Source organism: Mus caroli, chromosome 3 (genome assembly GCF_900094665.2).
Source record: "Mus caroli chromosome 3, CAROLI_EIJ_v1.1, whole genome shotgun sequence".
Lineage (NCBI taxonomy): Eukaryota > Metazoa > Chordata > Mammalia > Rodentia > Muridae > Mus > Mus caroli.
In genome coordinates this window covers 126172129-126192090 of record NC_034572.1, presented here as the reverse complement: position 1 = coordinate 126192090, position 19962 = coordinate 126172129, and the positions used below count along the sequence as shown (strand labels likewise).

General features: G+C 37.7%; 1 protein-coding gene across 3 annotated transcripts in view; it reads right to left on the bottom strand.

Moving 5' to 3' along the window:
- Tbck (TBC1 domain containing kinase) overlaps positions 1 to 19962 on the bottom strand; it is a 149438-nt gene that overhangs the window by 79627 nt on the left and 49849 nt on the right. For all 3 annotated transcript variants that reach the window (XM_029474919.1, XM_021157536.2, XM_029474920.1), the window contains exons 15-20: positions 18568 to 18666; positions 16358 to 16420; positions 15923 to 16049; positions 14606 to 14656; positions 13129 to 13212; positions 7984 to 8069 (exon numbers count right to left, since the gene is read on the bottom strand). In XM_029474919.1, the coding sequence (XP_029330779.1) occupies positions 7984 to 8069; positions 13129 to 13212; positions 14606 to 14656; positions 15923 to 16049; positions 16358 to 16420; positions 18568 to 18666 (510 nt within the window). The remainder of the gene's footprint in view (positions 1 to 7983; positions 8070 to 13128; positions 13213 to 14605; positions 14657 to 15922; positions 16050 to 16357; positions 16421 to 18567; positions 18667 to 19962) is intronic.

The following is a 19962-nucleotide window of genomic DNA, read 5'->3' as shown; positions in this document are numbered from 1 at the left end:
AAAAAAAAAAAAAGAAGAAGAAGAAGAAGAAGAAGAAGTAGAAGAAGAAGAAGAAGTAGTAGTAGTAGTAGTAGTAGTAGTAGTAGTAATAGAAGAAATCTCCCTTTTCTTTTTTGCCCATTTGCTTGATCTACAATATTTCATTTCATTCACCCCTGTTCTTGGACTGGGACTGTTAACAACAAGTCTTCAAGTTAAGACTACTTTGTGAGTGACTCCAGGCTACAGTTAAACAAAGACTTACATTGCCAACTTAGACACGCATCCTTTCAACACCTATCAATTACAGATTTATGAGGTGAGAAGCATACTGTCTTTGTATTGTATACAAGAGAGTATGTGTTCTATCCAAAGGCTAATCAAGAACTGAAAGTAAAGATATATACTTCATTAAAATATAAATACTATAGTAAAACAATCAACATTGACTTCCACATCACCCTCCCTAAGCAGACAAGCAGATAATCGTCTCTAGGGATGTTGCAAATGCACAAAAGGAAGCTTGGGATATTTAGCTTCAATGTAACCAGTGTGCATTGTACAAATTAAAAAATATATAACTAAGTATAAGTTCTATACCTTAACTTAAATCTAAAAATATGAGGTCAATTTTATCACATTATCTGACCTTTATTTTAAAGATATAACACCAATTACATTACTTGTGACCATTTTGGTGTAGGTCAGTTGTCATTAAGAATATTTTGTCAAATTTTATTAATGCGACTATGTGTTGTATAATTCATTCTGAGCATTTTCATTCATTCACTCAACATACAATGTTTTGTTCTCAATGTGGATAAACCAGATGTGTTACAGAGACTTACATGCTTGGTAGCTATGTGGTAAAACCTCAAATACTGGCTAGGGCATTCATGGCAAAGATGCAGAAACTTACAGCCTCTTTTACTATGGCGGTAACATTCTTGTGGCTTAATACATGCCAAGACCGCTCGCAGGCACTCAGGACAGGCAGTGACCAGGTAGGTCATAGTTCCAATGCCCACTGATTGTTTCTATGCTGCAAATTCCCTCTGCTCATTTTTCATACCACTCAGTAACGCCAGACATTGCTGACCAGTCGCACTTTATGAGAACACTCTTTTGTCTTACTTGGCTCTAGACAACATAAAGTCCAAGCTCACATTTTAAAATGCCAATTTATATTTTAACACATATAAGAAACATTTCTGTCTGTTTGTCTTTCTGCCTGTCTATAGTCTTTTTATCAATCAACTACCGTTAATTGACCCCGAGACTTCCTCCATACTCTGTAACTCCAAGCATACATCTCTACATCGGGTTAAGAACCCCTTATCCTTCCACTTGCTGGTTTGCAGTTGTTCCTGAGTGCCCTCTTCTTAAACACCATGTATCTGTCACCAGCAGTCTTGCTCATCTACCTTCAAAGTACTAATCTGTGAACAGTGAAAACTTCTCCTGCCTCTACTGCTAAATCCAGATTGAAGCCACCCCATCACACACCCACTTACTCCATAGCTAGGACTAATTTACGGCACTCTATCCTTATCTGTTCTTGAATTTCAGCCTACGAGAAGTCAGAGTGATCTTGTTATGTTACAAGCATCTTGTTTCTTTGTGATGATGAAATAAAGCCAGTGGTGATAATATATGTATAAGACTCAAAATGCTCTCCCCTCCAGTTCCTGCTATGTGGCCTCACCATGCTCCACCCAAAGTGGCTATTCCCTTAACATCTCTAGTGTATCCCTCCCACCCAGGCTGGAGCTTGCTGTTGCTTGCTTGTTATTTCATTTTTGTAAGGAACTGATTTCAAACCACCTTTCCTGAGAGCTTTTCCTGGCAATCTCATTTAAAAATTCATTTCATTCAAACACTTCCTTCATTCAAACACTTAACACATATGTCCAAATTCAGTTTTTTTATTTCTCTAGAATTTACCAATATATACTGAATATATCACATCGTCTATTTTTATATCTTTTTTCACGACATCTGCTTATTTATTTATTTACTATGGCTTTTATTAGCAAATGGGCATTGTAAAAGATTTTTTTATTTACTTGCCTTTTAACTTTTTATATTTTTATTAAGAAGGATGAATGATATGCACCACAGGAGGGAGGCCGGAGGGATCAGATTCCCTGGTACTGGAGTTGACAGGCTTTGAGTCACCATGTGAGAACTGGGAAGAGAACTTGAGTCCTCTGCAGGAGTTCTCAACTGCCAAACCACCTCTCCAGCCCCATCACTTTTTATCATATACTTCCACAAAAATATGAGGGAAAACGTTTTTGTCTTTACCCCCCTCTCCTTTAATGTATTCAGGGGATAGAGGCAACCAAATATCTGTTTGAACAATGAAGGAAGCACACAATGGAGCTATCAGATTACAGAGGCAAATGCTCCTGAGATCATGCCCTCCTAGAAGTCTTCAAAGAAGCAAGAAAGGATGAGGAAAGGACTTCATGCCGACTACTCCGTCGTCCGGAAGAACATTCTCACACTAAGCAGCAGGAAGCACAGGAAGTGTCTCCACCGCGAGCTCTACAGACGCACGCGTTGATGACAGGTGCTTTAAAGAGTTTCCGTGAGTAGCGGGAAGCATGTGCAGTGATAAGGCAGAGACTTGGAGGCACTGTTACCAGCATTCCTCGCACGAGATGCTTCTTAGCGACACAACTGAGACCAGAGACACTGCAGAAATCATGATACGTGAGACAGAATTCCTCTATTCTTTCTATATCCTTTTCCCATCTTAAATTCCTTCCTTCCTTCCTTCCTTCCTTCCTGAGAGAGGGAAGGGGAAGCTTGGACTTAGGGATTGACCCCAAGGCCTGTGTCTTTCAAGAGCATCCTCAGCCTTCCTTTACCTTTTAGTTTCAGCCAGGCTCTTACTAAGTTGTCTAGGCCCAAAGCCCTCTGTAACAAAGGAAAGTCCTGAACTTTTGAATCTTTTGCCTCAACCTCCCAAGTAGCTGTATGACAAGACTTGTTCTGTGAGGCCCAGATTACTTTATATATATTGCCTTACATAATTTCTCAAGCTGTTTTACAGTTTTAAGAATATGAACTAATACTGAAATAATTTTGAACAATAGAAAGATTTTATTTTTTAATAGTTCTAAGTGTTTAAATATTAGACTATAAATATAAAAATACACATAGTTTCTGTTACTTTTCAGTTCCAAGTTAGATGCTAAAACCAATAAAAAGTTATACATTTTCTGAGTATTCGTCCAATCGCAAATGTTAGCCTGACCTGACAATGTACTTGTCTGTAGCTGTCAGCTTAGTAAATGCTGCCCCCTAGCAACAGCAAGCAAGAACTGGCAAGCGCTCACTAGAGCTCTCTGCACTGTAGAATGCTGGAGAAACAGCAGCAGGTTGGGTCCTAAGGACTTTACTACATTGTTGATTATCTGAAAACGATAGCTGTTTCTTCTTTGACATCAGAGAAATACAAATATAAATATAAATCTGTATTTTCTTAAAATATTAATGATCTCAGTAGAATTATGTTGTGTTTATTTTAGTCCCATAGGAATTATTTTATCATTACCAATAAGCTATTTGCAATTGTATTTAAAAACACAAGAGTAACAGACAACACAGGAACAACAGATTTGTTATTCTGAGGTTGCCTTGCAAGCAGCAAGGCTGAGAACCAGATGCACCTGGATAGGAACTTCCTTGTGCCCTGACACACGGTGGAAGCAGGAAGTGTGGAGGAGACAAAAAAGAGAATGCCAGGATAATTCATAATGACTCTCCCAGTCTGTAAGTCTGTCTCACATGTATGATATATAAATTCTCAAAAGTGTGAGCATGGTACCCTTAGGCTCTAGTCACTGTCTTCACTGGATGATGTTTATGTTAATAGTGCAAAGGCATGAGTGGGTAACACTGCAGAAATCATGACAATGGCTCAAGGTGAACAGTTATGTTTTTAAGGGGTAGAATTATGGGTCCTTTACAGTTCTTTCCTAACAATTTGTGAGACGACTTAGGAGGCAGGAAACCATGCTCTGATCTACACTGTGAGGGGAGCTATGAGACTACAAGGCGCTTTCTTCAAGAGACACTATTTTTACTTGAAAGAATGACAGGCAAATAATGCTTTAAAGCTTGGATATTTGATCGATATTTTTTTAAAAAAATGAGCAAAATAAGCTTGTTACTTCAAGAAACATCTTGAGCTGAGATGAAAATTATAATATTACAAAAGGGGCTAGAGAGATAGGCTAACACTTAAGAGCTTGTTGCCCATCCAGCGGGGCTGAATTTGATTTCCAGCACCACCTTCAGCAGCTCAAAGCTACCTGTAACTCCAGTTCCAGGGAATCCAACAACTCTGGCCTCCATAAGAACCTGCACACACACACGTACGTACCCTTCCACAGAGAAATATAACTAAAAATGAAATAAAACTCAAAAGAACACTACAGGACTGCTTTCTGGCACACGCATGACTGTAGGGGTCAAGTCTGTGATAGATATGCATGTGAAGGCTCCTGCTTGGCACTGGTCTTTTCCTCAGTTGGTCTCTACCTTATATCCTGAGGCAGGCTTCCCACTTGAGGCCAGAGCTTGCTCGTTAGATTACTATAGGATGTCCTGTCTCTGCCCCCCTCCACACTGCAATCGCAGAGGGGTCACCATGCCCAGCTAACAGTTGAGTGAGTGTTTGATAAACTTGGGTCTTCTCGGTTGCACACTCTGAGCTACCTCCCTGTTTAAACTTGTTACAGTGTTTAAACAGTGATGACATTAACAAATGTGATTTCTTTTGGATTTTGTATAATAAAATGTTTCATTCTCACTTAATAAATATTTTGCAAATTACTGACATATAACATTACAATATCATGCATGGGTGAAAAAGACATTAGAAATGCAAAGCAGACTAATGGACTGCAATGGAATACAGGATCAAAAATTCACTGATATGGTTTCAGATTGCACATTCCAAGTAAGCTTAAAACACTTGTAACTGAAACAATGAGCGGCAACAAACTGAACACAGAAGTGGATACAAGAATCCCACCATTTTAATTTAGAGACAAAAAATATAAAACAGATGCACTCTCCTGTTTTGAGGGAAACAGGTTTTTTTTTTCAAATATATGATTTTAGCTAACTTTATTAAATTTTTCTGTATGTGTGTGTGTGTGTGTGTGTGTGTGCGCGCGCGCGTGCGCATGCACTCGTGTGACATTGCCTCTCTATAGTGCCCAGGCTGGCCTTGAACTCCAAATCATGCTTTCTGAGACCCCTGGAACTTGTGCCACCATGTATAGATAGTTGTTATCAGACTATACATGCCACAAAAGCTACTGATCAATGAAATACAAACACAAAACTCCCGGGTTCTCATTAACTCTAAGAACATACAGTGACCCTGAGTTATGGATAGTTGTGAAAAACTATATTCTTTTCTTTTACTTGCCCACCAGCAGGATGAGGCTATATTAGATCAGAAACATTATAGATATGGGGATTCACTGAGAATTTACTGAATAGCTATTGTTGAATACTCAAATTATAAATGATTCTTTTCAACAAGTTACTAAACTATTTGTTTTGTCCTTTCTGGTTAGAATAAACCTTTGGTTTATAAGGTCTGCACTTTCTACAAGACAAAAACCAAGCTTTCCTATGAATTAATGCTAGGACGGTCTCTGTATTCAAAGGTTATGGGAAAGTAAAGTCAGGCTCTACACAGACAAACACACACCCTTCAGGACTGCAGATGGACCACAACAGGAATCTTACTTTGTGACAATCTAAATACAGTATTTTCCTAGGTTTTGTTCTGCAACATATTTTGATATGAAATCAAAACGCCATTGTCTTAGGGCTAAAATCTAAAACTTCTTAAAGGCCAGAAACAAAACAAAAAAAACAAAGAAGAAACTACAAAACAAAAATGTCTAAGCAGTCCCTCTGTACTATCTGTCTGCATATATAAACCCAGCCGAAGATGACAGGAAAAGCTTTTAAGAGGGAGAGGATAGTGTAAGCATGTTTCACCACCTGCAGTTATGTGACGGGGCTAGCCACTGTACCCCTGAATTTGTTAGTGTTATCTTCAGCTCAGACAGTAGGGTCAAAAGGATACCAACTACTGAGAGAGCCAGTATCATTTCTCTTAATGGCCACCTGACTACTGTTCATAGGAGGCAAGCTGAATGTTATTCTGAACATTTTAGAAAAAAACCTGCTCTCTTAAGAATGAGGAAGCACAATTTGTTATTTTCATTTTTAAGTTCCTAGTACATTTCCAGAAGCAGAAATGCATCAAGAAAGAATGATAAAAATCACTCTGCCCCCAACCTCTTCAAATACGCATTTCTTACTCCATTTATATGTAAATCACATAACTGCCGTGACTTAGATAATCTAGGCATCACATCAGTGCACAATATCCCAAGCTACTTAAGCTTCAGCACTGCTTGGTGCCCAGAGTTCTGTGACCCACAGCAAATGGAAGGGAGCCAGAAATCACAATCTCCCCTGCAACAGGAGCCCGCATTTCAAAGATGGGGGATTATGAAGGCTGCTTTGATAGGATTAGTTCTTGAGTGGGGACTCAGTCTGGGATCTGATTATCACTGGACCCACTCTTTGTTTGAATGAATCCTAGCTCACAGTATTATAAGAGGCACAGTCACAGCCTTCTCAAAGGTAATTTTACAGGAAGAACATGGAAGTAACAATTGAAGGGGACAGTAAGAGAAGACTTGCACACATGCTGATGAAGTGCACTAAGAAATATGAGCCCAAGAGTGTCAGAAAGCCCCACATCCACTCTGTCCACAGCTATTCACTGTCAAAGGCTACAAGAGTATATTTGTTCTCTAAAAGAGCCAATTTATTTATCCAAAAAATTAAATTACATATCTGTATTTACAATAGTTTTTCCTTCCCTCCAACTTCTCCTACTCCTACCCGGCCCCTCTCAAATTCATGGCCTCTTCTTTCAATTGCTACATATATACTTATGAATTAATATATAAACACCAAACTGCTGAATCCATTCATTGTTGTTATGCTTTTAGGGTTGACCAACAACATACTGGATGACCAACCAGGGGCTCGGCAGTGGGGAAGACTCATTTATCTTCTCTCAGAAGTCACTATTTTGCCTGTAGCTCTTCCAATTGTTTCTAGAATACCCAGCTAATTGTTTAGTAAAAAAGCTTCATTTCTGCTCTCTTCCTATGGCAAGGAAAAGTTGTAGGTGGGACTTTCCTACGGGTTACGATGAGGTCACTTTTACCCTCAGATTATCAGAGAGACCATTACCTAAATGGCGTGAAACCAGATGTAGGATAAGTCTCCAGAAATGCATGGAGAAGCATGACTAATCAGCATCAGAGGGGGTGTTAGGGATGTCAGGAGTTTGCCCTGAACTGTATGCTACTTCAAAGGGCACCATTCTATCAAAACAAAAAAAAAAAAAAAATCAGGTCAAGGTGAAAACCCTTTAGAGAACAATTTAATAAAACACTTTTTTTTTCTAGTAAGCTGACCATGCCCCCCACACAAAGGATTTAGACAGCACAAACTGGACTCGATGAATTTAGAGACAAGAGAGGAAGTGGCCAAGACTGCTCACACGAAGTTGGACGGTTAGGGAGGGAGACTTGAATCTGGTAGGAGAGGGGAGAGGGGTAAATATGATCAAAACACACTGCACCAAAGTTTGAAGAATACAAATATTTTTTAAATCCACTTTTCAATGTGTTTTAAACAACAACTAGTTAATAGTGAACAAGTGAAGGAACACGAAACCTTCTTTTATGTGAGGACACTGAAGGTAACCACACAAACACAAAGCTTTAATTGCAACTTGTGCAGACATCTTATGACCAATTATTTAAAAATACCATTTTTTATTCTGTCATTTCTGCTCAACCTTACCGCGTCTAACTCACACTCTGCATCGCAGCAGGCACACCCACGTAGGGGATGAAGCCAACGCCCAGGTATACTCACATCGGGAATGAAGCCGATCTCGTTGAGGTGATTGCTCAGCTCTGGGTCGTGGAAGGCGATCATCTGGGAGAACACAGTCAGGTACTCTGAAAGGACAACAGTGCTCAAGACAACCACTGCCTCCAACCTCTCAAAGCCTTAAGTATGGGAACCACAGCTTACGCTGGGTGAGAATCTAACCTGCTCCACAGGTTATGATTATGTATGTTGACATAATTTTCCATTCTGTTAGTACTTGAATCACAGTGCTAAGTATTTAAACAAATACACCAGTAAACAATATCACAATTTACTTTCAGAGCTATCTGTTATTTCGAGTCAGAAATTAAGCACAGGATAACTGATATTTTCCAACGAACATATACAAATACATTTGCTCTAGTAATAGTAAATATGTTTCTCATTAATAGAATGTTTAGAAGGTGGAACAGACCTATAAGTTAGGAACAGTAAAAGCTAAGCAGGCACAGGAGAGTAACTGTGCCTCAAACTGCTTTCTATATACAAGTTTCAGCATCTTTTCTAGTTGTAAATTTTTTCATATGTATAATTCTGTTTGGCATATGTAGAAATATGAACTTAATTGGTTAACAAAAATTAATAGAAAGTAAGTAAATGGTAGGCAATTGAAAATAATCTTCTGTTGGGACCGAAAGCTGGCCTGGTGTGTAAATGCCTGCTGCTGTAAATGTGAGGAGCTGAATTCAGATCCCTAGTCCCCCACACAGAAGCTGGGCATCTGTAATCTGAAATAAGAGCCAGACAGATTCCAGGAGGTTGTTAGGGAACTGCTTCACTGAGAGACCCTGTTGCAAGAGATAAAGTGGAGAGTGATTTAGAAGACACCTAACTTCACCTTGCAGTATCCTCATGCATATGCATCAAGTACCTGCACATACACACACACACACACACACACACACACACACACACACACACAAACACACACACACACACAGTAGAGGGTAAAAGTCCTTGTGCACACAGAAAAGCACTGGAGAAGCCAGAAAAGTTAAACACTCAGGCTTATCTCTTCAAAGCAAGGACATGTTTACCTGTCTCCTTTCCTGAACACTGAGAAAGGGAGTTTATAGCCTGATGATCCTTTGCTATCTGTAGGGCCAGGCTTCACTGGAATTCCCAGAATGTTATGTTGTTTATCCAAGACTTGTACCCTAAATCTTGAGCATGGCTTCTTGGTCCACTTCTTGTGAGAAGTGTCACCTGTACTTTACAACAGACTAAGTAACTTCTGTTATCTCAGGCTGGCCCATCCTGACTCATCAGCACCTTGCTTACTTCAGTCAAGCACCCTAGTCCTTATTTTCAACACTGTTTCTCAGTCAACAGAACCCATTTTTATGGAGAAACACATATCTGCTTTGTAAAAGTTTCAGTGTAAACATGTCTTAAGCTTTGTGGAACCCAAGGGACAAAGTTAATTGTCAGCAGAAAACTTTTTTTCAAAATTGTGCTGTTAGACTTGCTTGTTTAAGCTGGTGATGGCTATCTACATTGAGCTGAACTGAATTTCATTCTTGTCTCCACAGATTGTCTCACTGTTGGCTGCAGAGCTTGCAGGGACCCTCCCAAATACACACACACACACACACACACACACACACACACACACACACACCTTTTTGATTATCCTACTTCTATTACAAGTTGTAGGGTTCAGTATGAAGAATATAGTCTCACTTTCCCCACTGCTTTAATTTGTGCCAATTTATTGATTACATACCTAAATAAGACTGTGTGGTAGCTTGTGTTCTAAATCAATAACTTTGTTAAAACAGAACCCAACACCAAAATTAAAAGGCTGTGGCTGGGCTCGGTGGTGCACACCTTTGATCCCAGTACTTGGGAGGCAGAGGCATGCGAATTTCTGAGTTCAAGGCCAGCCTGGTCTACAAAGTGAGTTCCAGGACAGCCAGGGCTACACANAGAAACCCTGTCTCGAAAAACCAAAAAAAAAAAAAAAAAAAAAAAGTTCAAAGGCTGTAACGCAGCCCTTTGTGAGGAGCTGGAGGAGGACTGTAACATCCACCACAGCCTGGGCGACAGACAAGGCAAAGCTAAACAAAGCACAGCAAGACAAATGAGCTGTTTCTTTTTTTAAATTGAAATCATAACAATAGAAATTAAAAACTTTCCTTTGATAATCTAAATTTTCTCTGACAAAATAACTGATTTTTAAATGACTTATTTGGTGAAAAATAATGTTCCCTTGCTTTATCAGTTTATGTAAGTATCTGTGTTATTTCAAGAGATATTAATAAGTAAAAGTAACCTATTACTTTTTCTCAACTAATGCTATTCCTAATTATTCCTTGTATTTTACAGTTACTTGCTTATAAATACTGTGTGTACTTTTAATAAGCAGATTCAAGACAAGCAAAGGAAATGTCAGAGCTGTACTCGATTCAATGACATCAACAAGTCCCACCAATGCCCTAACGTGAGCACTGTTTACTCATTCTAGATAACGAAGGAGATGTTCAATTAACACCTTTCTTGATTTACTTCATTCAATCTGCGCTCCCTCACTTTAGAACAAAATCATGTAACTTCAATGAATTCAAGAGTTTCAAATCAAGCTGAAATCCCCAGGTAACTTGATCTTTATCTTTTCTTTCACTGCTTTCCCACCATCGCATATGCTATATCTATAATTTCAACTTACCCAGAAGCCAGCAGTATGCACCATGAGCCACCACAGTGATCAATTGTATATTGATAAGCTATAGTTATTAACTTTCAACGTCTAAAAAGCATGTTTCAATTTAAAGCAGAAATTCATGCCTCGGGCAATTCTCCACAGCTACAATAGGGTTTCTTAAAAATCATTCCTACATAAGCCTGCTAAACTTAGTATGTGGACTTACCCAACTAATTAAGGATTTACCAAAGAAACCCAACCCATATTTTCCTTGTGTTCTGCCAAATGTGAATGGCTAGATTTATGCCAGCATGCACATACTCACATAAATAGATATATACTAATACACTCTTTATTATTATTGTATTCAATGTAACTTCACATATGTAAATATAACTTAAAGAATGGCAAAGTTTGGGCTGTGGAAAACAAGCTTTTAAATGAATCTCAGTGTGAGCTCTGTATTTCAAGGAGGGCCTGAGAGAAGGTACATGAAAACTATATATTACATATTCTCCCCGAATAGAATATAAAATTCATAAAACTAACAAAAATTCAATTGCAAATATTCTTTGATTTGAGATAAAACCAAAGGAAATTAATGGTAGTTACAAAGAAAGGTGTTAGATTAAAATAAAAGATTCCACACACGTTAACACTATTGAGTCTTTAAGTATATCTATCTTACATGCATGGGTGTTTTGTCTGGATGAATGTCTGCATTCTGTGCTCATGACTGGGGTCTAAAGCAATCAGAGGGCGTTTGTTCCTCTGGAGCTGGAGTCAGACAGTCCTGAGCTGCCGCACAGATGCTGGGCGCTACATCCCAGCGCTCTGAAGGAACAGTGCTCTTCATTACTGAGCCTTGTCTCCAGTCCCTAACAACCCAGTTTAAAGGGATATTAAAATGCTAAAGCACTATAATTATTAATTATAAAAATTGTTAAGAAATGAATCAAGGTTCTTAGAACAGTCTCAAAGGCAGTATTTTCTAAAGGTGAACCCTATTCAGTTTTTTTTATGAAGATATTTATAAAATCACCCTAAAACGTCAAGTGTAGTTTCAATACAATTCCATAAAACCAAGTATAACTTCCTATATTTTAATAAGAAAAACATGTATTTTTATTTCTTGAAATAAGGTATATAATGATAATGAACTATGATTTCTAATTTCTGTATATTAAATTTTATTGTCCTCTTTTATTTATTACATACATTTTAATTACAATCCCAATGAAATTGATGTAAGAATTTCACCTGATAATACCATAATTTTATGGCTCTTTATAAATTATCTGTATTTGTTTTTAAAGCATGCATAAAATACATTGATGAATGAACTTTTAAAATCTCCACACAAGCATGGGTGCTGGTCTCCTCTCTGATAAGCATTTCAGCACTGACTCCCTCAGCAGGAAAAAGCAGAGGTGAAGGATGCAGATGACAGATTCAAAGCAAATGAGTTTCTGCTTTCTGTTCAGAAATGACCCTCATTTGCTAACTGTTATCTCCCACAGGTTTGTAGTTTATCCTGAAACTGATGGTTGCACCAACAGGCAGAGATGCTGCTGGGGTCATGCTTGCCTCCAGCTCCAGCATGCCAGAGCAGGAGGAACTAAGCCTGCTTAAGCTACACACAAGTTTTAGGTCAGAGGCCTACAGAGCCAAAACCCCAGCCAGTCAAACAAAACAGATACAAGGTATGCTGACTCCAAAGATGCACTCCAAAGATGCAAAGAGATAAAGTTATTTCCCACTAAGAAAGTTGCAACAAAGGCTTGACCTCCTTACTTAAAGCCGAAGAACAAGCATAAATCCTTCTAATGAATGGGAAGAGGGGGCTCAAGAGAAGAGAAAAATGATTTCTCAAACGTGGTGGAACTGGGGCTGAAGCAGCCCTCACACATGCTAGGCAAGCACTCTACCACTCAGCCTGGACTGAGGGTGACATGGAAACCATTCCTTCTAAGTAAGCAAGCACGCTCATCTAGTAGTCTTGCTAGTTAAGACAAAACATTTTCTATACTGGAAAAAAAAAAAATCTGAGCCCTGTATTTTTTCCATTTAGCCTTATCTTTCCATGTGAATATACCTCAATCTTACAAAACAATTATGCTGTTGCCAAATTTCATTGGCCAGCATATGCATATATTGTAAGCTATAAAAACTATTTTCAGTATCACTAACCTCTAATTAATAGACTCTTCCAAAATGCTTGTATTCCTTTTAACTGGTAGAGACAAACTCTAGTTCTCAAAGTAACATCTCTGCAACTGAATTGTGAGCAGATATTAAATAGTCATCAGAAAAGGACCACAATTCCTTGAAAAATTATAAGGAAAAAAATCCTGACACTTCTTCCTGGGTTTCAGTGGTGAACCATCAACATATGTTACTGGGTCAAAACCATTATCCTGAAGATTGGTGTCTTCTGATAGAAATGTGTTCCTATATGAAGGCAGGAAAAAGCATTTTCTTACCTTGTATTACATGTGAGTTGTCCTTCAAGAAGAAGTTATACAGGTATTTGGGAATAAAAGCAGACATGCACGCATATGCCAAGGCTAAGAAAGAACAAAGCAAAGCCACAATCAGTTAACAGAGTAGTGAGAGCTCTTACCCACCCAGCACACACTCTGTGAGTCTACTATTAAACACAATTATGATCTAAATGCTGGAAACACAAAATGATAGGTAGAAAAACTTCTGATATTTAAAAAGGAGACACTGAAAGATAAACACTCTAGTAATTTCAATTTCAAATTGCTGTGGCAATCATTATCCTACAATAATAAAATCTTAATTGCCTGGACTTTATTTTTTTAAATTTCTAAGCACTCATTATTAACAAGGTGCAGGAACCTCATTACTTTCAACCTTAATTACTGCTGATACAAGCACGATTCCTGGGCTTTGGAGTACTAGTTATAACCTGTACTTTCAGATACAGTCTTTTATTACTCCTGACTCTGTAACTAATAATTGCATATACCTGAGTAAGTCCAGAAAAAACCAGATCAGACTAGTGAGTGAGCTTATCAGAAGAGAGCACTATAAAGTCATTCAAAGAAAGAAATATAAAAATTTCAAGATTATTGCATTTCTACTCAATTCTATATGACAGTATATGTAAAATGAAAATTCAGAGATAAGATGTCTATGTATTAAGGTAATATAGGATATCATACTACACAAGTGATGTAATTCAGAATTCTAAATTAACTTGTCTTTTTTTTTCAGGGTTGAGGAGCAAACCCAGGGAGTTTTAGCAAGTGTTCTCCTCTTCACTGAACTAAATCCCCAACCCCTGATATTTTCGTCTTTTCTCTCTTTCTAAATTTGAGTGTATCAAATCTAACATAGTAGTTTAAAAATCTACTATGTGAGGTTCTAAAACAGAGTGATAGAAACCAAAAATCCTGCCATTAACAAACAGCCGGACAAAGAAAGGCTGGCAGCCCTGGCAAACGGGCCATGAGAACAAAACAGACCCAGGATCAACTCCCTGATCCACAGAGTGTTGCCTAAGACCACAAAAGGCATGAAGAAGTTTCCATTAAGCAAGTATGTTTGTTATAATATGTGTTGGATATATAATAAGGGAAAAACCTAAGCAATATTGATTGGTTTGTAAACTATTTAGAAAATATATTTAACAGTAATTTTAAGAAAGTCAGAATCTTCTCCTGGATCATAAAAATGTCCATCAGAGTGGGTGAGGTGACTGAGCAGAATGAGAACAACTCTCACCACACTGTCAGGCGTGGTCTCGTGACAAGGAATACCCTCTAATACTCAACTAATTACTTTCACCCTCTAAAAGAAATTAACACAATTTCACAATGTTTTATGACATATGCAAGGTAAAATATAAGAATTTTAAGATAAAACTTCTGGTTTTGAGCCTGATATTTAAGAATAATATGCATAGTGATTTCTCAGTGATAGAAAGCTTACCTTCATTGTTGAAATTTAGGTACAGGAATGGAGCACAGAGTGAGTCAAGACCTGATGCGGGGGAGTTGAGAGGAAAGAGAGAAATGAGTGCATTGCAGAAGAGCTGCAGAGCCCTCCCTCCATTCCTACTCTCCAATACATCAGCATTGTGTGCACACCAGCACAGATGTGCATTCTGTATGTGTGCACACCAGCACAGATGTGCATTCTGTAAGCAGTTACCTCCCTCCATTCCTACTCTCCAATACATCAGCGTTGTGTGCACACCAGCACAGATGTGCATTCTGTAAGCAGTTACCTCCCTCCATTCCTTCATCTCTCCAAATACATCAGCATTGTGTGCACACCAGCACAGATGTGCATTCTGTAAGCAGTTACCTCCCTCCATTCCTGTATCTCTCCAAATACATCAGCATTGTGTGCACACCAGCACAGATGTGCGTCCTGTCAGTAGTTACTATGCAGAATAAACAGGAGGGTCTGACAGATCAGCGTCGCACACAAGGCGAAGAGCAGCACAGCAATAGTGACATAGATATGATGGATTCAGTCCCAAGTCTGACCCAAACCATGTGTGAATTTGGTAATTATTGGCCTCTTCAGGTATGTTTTCTCATGTAGGAGATGCATCTTTGTGATGTAAGCCACATTTATCTATTGATAATAGTGCTTTTAATCTGTTACCACACTGAAAGAACACACAGAATGGACCTGTAATGGGTTAGGAGGAAATGTACTCTGCGGTGTGCTGGGCAAAATAACCATACCTTCATGAATGGTCGGCGAGCAGTACAACACTCAAAACCAACACCACTGCTCAGAACAAAGCACTCAGAAATAGGGTTGGGTTGAATAGGTTTCTTATTTATGAATTAATGATCATAAAGATAATAATGGCAAATGAAGAAATCCAGGAAATTAGAGACATTAATGATAGTAGAGAGAAAAAGGAAAAAAATGAAATGAGCAATTTAAGGTGATATTCGATTCCTAATAACTACCATTATCTATTAGGAATACTCCAGTGGTAACATTCTCAGTAGCCCAACATCTCATCTGTCATGAGTTATTCACTACTGTGATATGATTAAAACTGTTTGCACAGATTAGACTCTGTTTTCCTGTCCATGGCACTGAAATCTGTGGACTTTTAAATATCACATAAAATGATATCTTCAATGCATTTGGACCAAGTTTGTTTGATAATTTATTTAAAGTTAACATCTTCAAAATGCACTAGAATTTTAGAAGCTTTTTCACCTCTTCAAGATGAAAGAGGAAAGACCTGAAGAAAAATTCTAATAACTGAAATGTTACCTTGCCAGTACACAAGATCAGGATGAGAAACCACCCAGGCTTTCAGTACACGCCGGAACTTTGCATGGCCTTCTGGTGATGACAACAGCTCATCATACTGATGACAGCGAGGGATGTCCACCTCAATCTGTAAGCAGCAGAGCAGGAAGGAGCAACTGTAAGAGATGATCCCACACACTTCCAGCCCTCGCTTCTTCAGCACGTGGAAGAAGAGACTGCTTGAGAATATTTCACCTTTAGAATCCATTGATAAAGTGCATGGGTGTTTAAACTCATCTCTGCAAGCATCACAGATTAGTTTCCAAGTACAAGAGAAACTCTTTTTCTAACTACACGGACTTCGGGCAGTGGAAGAATATTCATAATGAAGGGAAGAGGTATCGTCAAACCTTCTAGCATTTAAAGAATTGGGAGAATTGTCTGAGAACACCTTACTTGTCTATCTGTAGGAATCGGAGTGTCTTTGTCAATGGCGTCATACTTGGCATGAATAGCTCCCTGCAAAAAATAAAATAACACATACATTCCTTACATCCTTGATAAAAGTGGAAGTACACATTAATATGCTGGGATCATAAGTATTTTAATTTTATAGCTTTTTTTTTTTAGATTTGGAATACTTGCATAAAATTTACTGGTACAATGTCTCTAATCTAAAAATGCAAAATCCTTTTTTTTTCAGCAAGATGTCAATACTCAGAGCTTTCATATTTGAAAATTTTGAATTAGTGATGCTTTAAAGGAAAAACCTGTTTCTTACAAAAAATCTAATTTTGAAGACCTACCTAAATATGAGTAGTTATATTTAAACTAAAGTTTAGAAATTCTCTACATCTTTGATCATCCATGTCTGATGAAGGTCCACTGAGGTGAGGTGGATCTTTCCCTGGTGTGTTGATACACACCTGTAATCCCAACACTCAAGAGAAAGAAGCAGGTAGACGCTGTGACAACACAGTGAGACCTTACGTCAAAAAGAAACAAGAACAACAACCAAAGAACTGCTTTGAATTATACGTACCAAGTGGAAAATGACCTTAGCGGTCACTTAGCTATAAAATACACCAAAATGCCATTTTCTCTGCATTACTAACTCATAAATCAACATTTTCACGAAAAAGATATTATTTTAGAGAGAGGATTATCTTATCAGAAGATTTTCTGCTAAAGCAGGTGAGGCAAATAAAGCTGTTGAGAAGAATGATAGGACCAGGAGCATCGGGTGAATATGCTGTGAGCAGAGAACATTAGGCTCATTGACAGTTCTTACTTGCAGGGCCACACAAAGAATATCTGAGTACACTAATACACTATTTTAAACTTCAATCATGTTCTATAGAATCACTTGTGTAAAGTTCTTATTTTTATGACTTACTAGAGTGGTAGAGAAAGCCAAGAATTCAGGAAAATTATTTACTGCATATATTTTTTGGGATATCTATTAATAACCGGTTTGGAAAACCTGACAATGTGAGTCTTTCTAGACTGGAGTATAGTACAGTTCTATTGCACTAATTATGACCATGTGGTAAAAAGCAACAGGCAATCTTGTAAAGTAACCAAACACATTTACAGAAATTTGTAGAATCTCATTAAGAGAATCAAGAATAGAAAAAAAAAATTGTGCCAACAGAGGTCTATAAAGGTTAAAAATAACTAAGGCCACACTATAGGATGGGCCCCACACTCAGCAACAGTTGGCTAAGACAAATGCACTCCATGATTTTGTTAGTCTGTTTTAATTTGAGAGAGAGAGAGAGAGGGAGGGAGGAGGGCGGGGGGAAATTGGGTGGGTAGGGAGGTAGAGAGGATCTGGGAGGAGATGGATGGAGTAGGAGAAACAATACGAAAAATACATTGTATAAAATAAATAAAAAACTTTAAAAAGATTAAAAATGGTTGAGGGAACTAAAATGGTGCATTTATCTATGTGAGAGCACAAGCAGACAGAATGAAAAGGAAATTGGTAGGAAATGAAACAATATGTCAAGGACTATGATCATGACTTGTCACCAGCCTCTTCTGAGAACACACTGTGAATAACTCGAGGCAGCGTGCTTTCCTTCACTGCTGCAGATCAGGAATAGAAGACAAAGCGGCTACTTCTCTTGGCAGGTTGGCCAAGTGGAACAGCTATGTGAAAAGCCACTAAATTACATTCATAATTTTGACAAGCCACAACTGAATTAAAATATTAATCAATTTGGAACCACTTATAAATTAAAGTTATATTTTAAAAGGAGCATACTTCATAAGCAGGATGGTACTTATAACTGATATGTATTCACTAGATAACTAGTTTAAAATAATGATATTTCCCATGGGCACTAATAAGTACAATATTAAAATAAAATATTAAAATAATTATATTTTATATTCTATTATTTTCAAATACTTTTCTACTTAAAATTGTTAAATATTTTAATATATAATTTTCTATTCGTAGAAGTAAAGTTATATGTGAAGCATTATAGTGTTTTTGAGATGCGATTCTTCCATGTACTCCTGACCTTAAACTCATAATCTACTGCAACAGCCTCCCACACATTGGAAGATAACTATGAATCCCTACACCCGGTGGTACTGTACATTTCATACTCTTTCTATACACTACTTACCCATTTCCACGCTTTTTCCTTTCTTACCTCAACTCCCAGAAGAGCAGCCCAGGTTAATCCTCTCATAAGTGGAGGGATATCAACTCTTGCTTCTTTCCAGATTTGATTTTTTTTGTATGGGTAAGCCTATGATAAGATAAAAATAGTCAAAATTAAAATCATATCATGCATATTTACCAAAAAGAATACAATAAAACTAGAAATCAATCACCAAAAAACATTTGAAAATGGCACAGATACATAGGAGGTCAACGGTATACTTCTGTACGATCAATGGATCCAATTGTGAAGGAAATTAAAATATTTTTTGACACAAGTAATAATGGAAACAACATACCAAAAACCTATGGGATACAGTAAAATTAGCTCTTTGAGGAAAATTCACACAAATCAGTAACTACATCAAACAAGCAAAATCATTTTACAATGACAATCTAGAGGAACTAAAAAAGAGAGCATGCCAATCTCAAAGTTAGAAGAATGTCAATTATACACATTAAAGCAAGAATAAATGAAATAAAGTCCACAAAACAGTAAAAAAGTAAATACAATGGCTTTAAAAATAAACAAAATTAATAAGCCCTCAGCTATACTTTAAAGTAAGAAAGAGAAAAGAGGAGTCTGGAGATGGCTCGGTGGTAAAGAGCTTTTTCTGCTTTCTCTAAGGACCAGAGTCTGGTCCCCAGCACTTGCATGGTGAGTCACAACTGTTTATAACTCCAGTTCCAGGGTATCCAATACTCTCTCCTAACCTCTGTGGACACTGTACACACATTGTGCACATACATACATTCATTCAGGTGCTCTCTCTCCCTCTCCCTCCCTCTCTCCACCTCTCACTCCTCCTCTTTCTCCAATAAATAAAAATAAATTCGTTAAAATAGAGAAAAGACTAAAATATAATCAGAGAGAAAAAGAAACACATATGACTGATACCACAGAAATATAAAGGATTGTCAGAGATTAGGAACAACTATAATCAGTAATTTTGATAAGCTGGAAGGGATGGACAAAATCCAAACTGGGCAGCACATACCCTTTCAAGACTGAATGATGAGCAAGTTGAAAGTAGGTTATCAGAACTGAATCCAGAGTAAAAAGATTCCCATTTCAGTGTAAACTCTAGGACTAGACATTTCAATATCACAAAATGTTTAGAGAGAACTAATTATCAATTCTCAAATTATTTTAAAAAATAGGAAGAATTTGTTTAAACTCATTTTAGAGCACAGCATTACCCTATATCAAACCCAGACAAGAAAACTATAGGCCTGCATCCCTAGTGACTACAAAGCACAAATTTTTAACATAATACTATAAACTGAGTCCCATAGCCCATGAAAAACTCAGTATAATCCAGTGGGATTCATATGATGGCTTGCCATACACAAAGCAAAAATGGAATACACAATATTAACACCA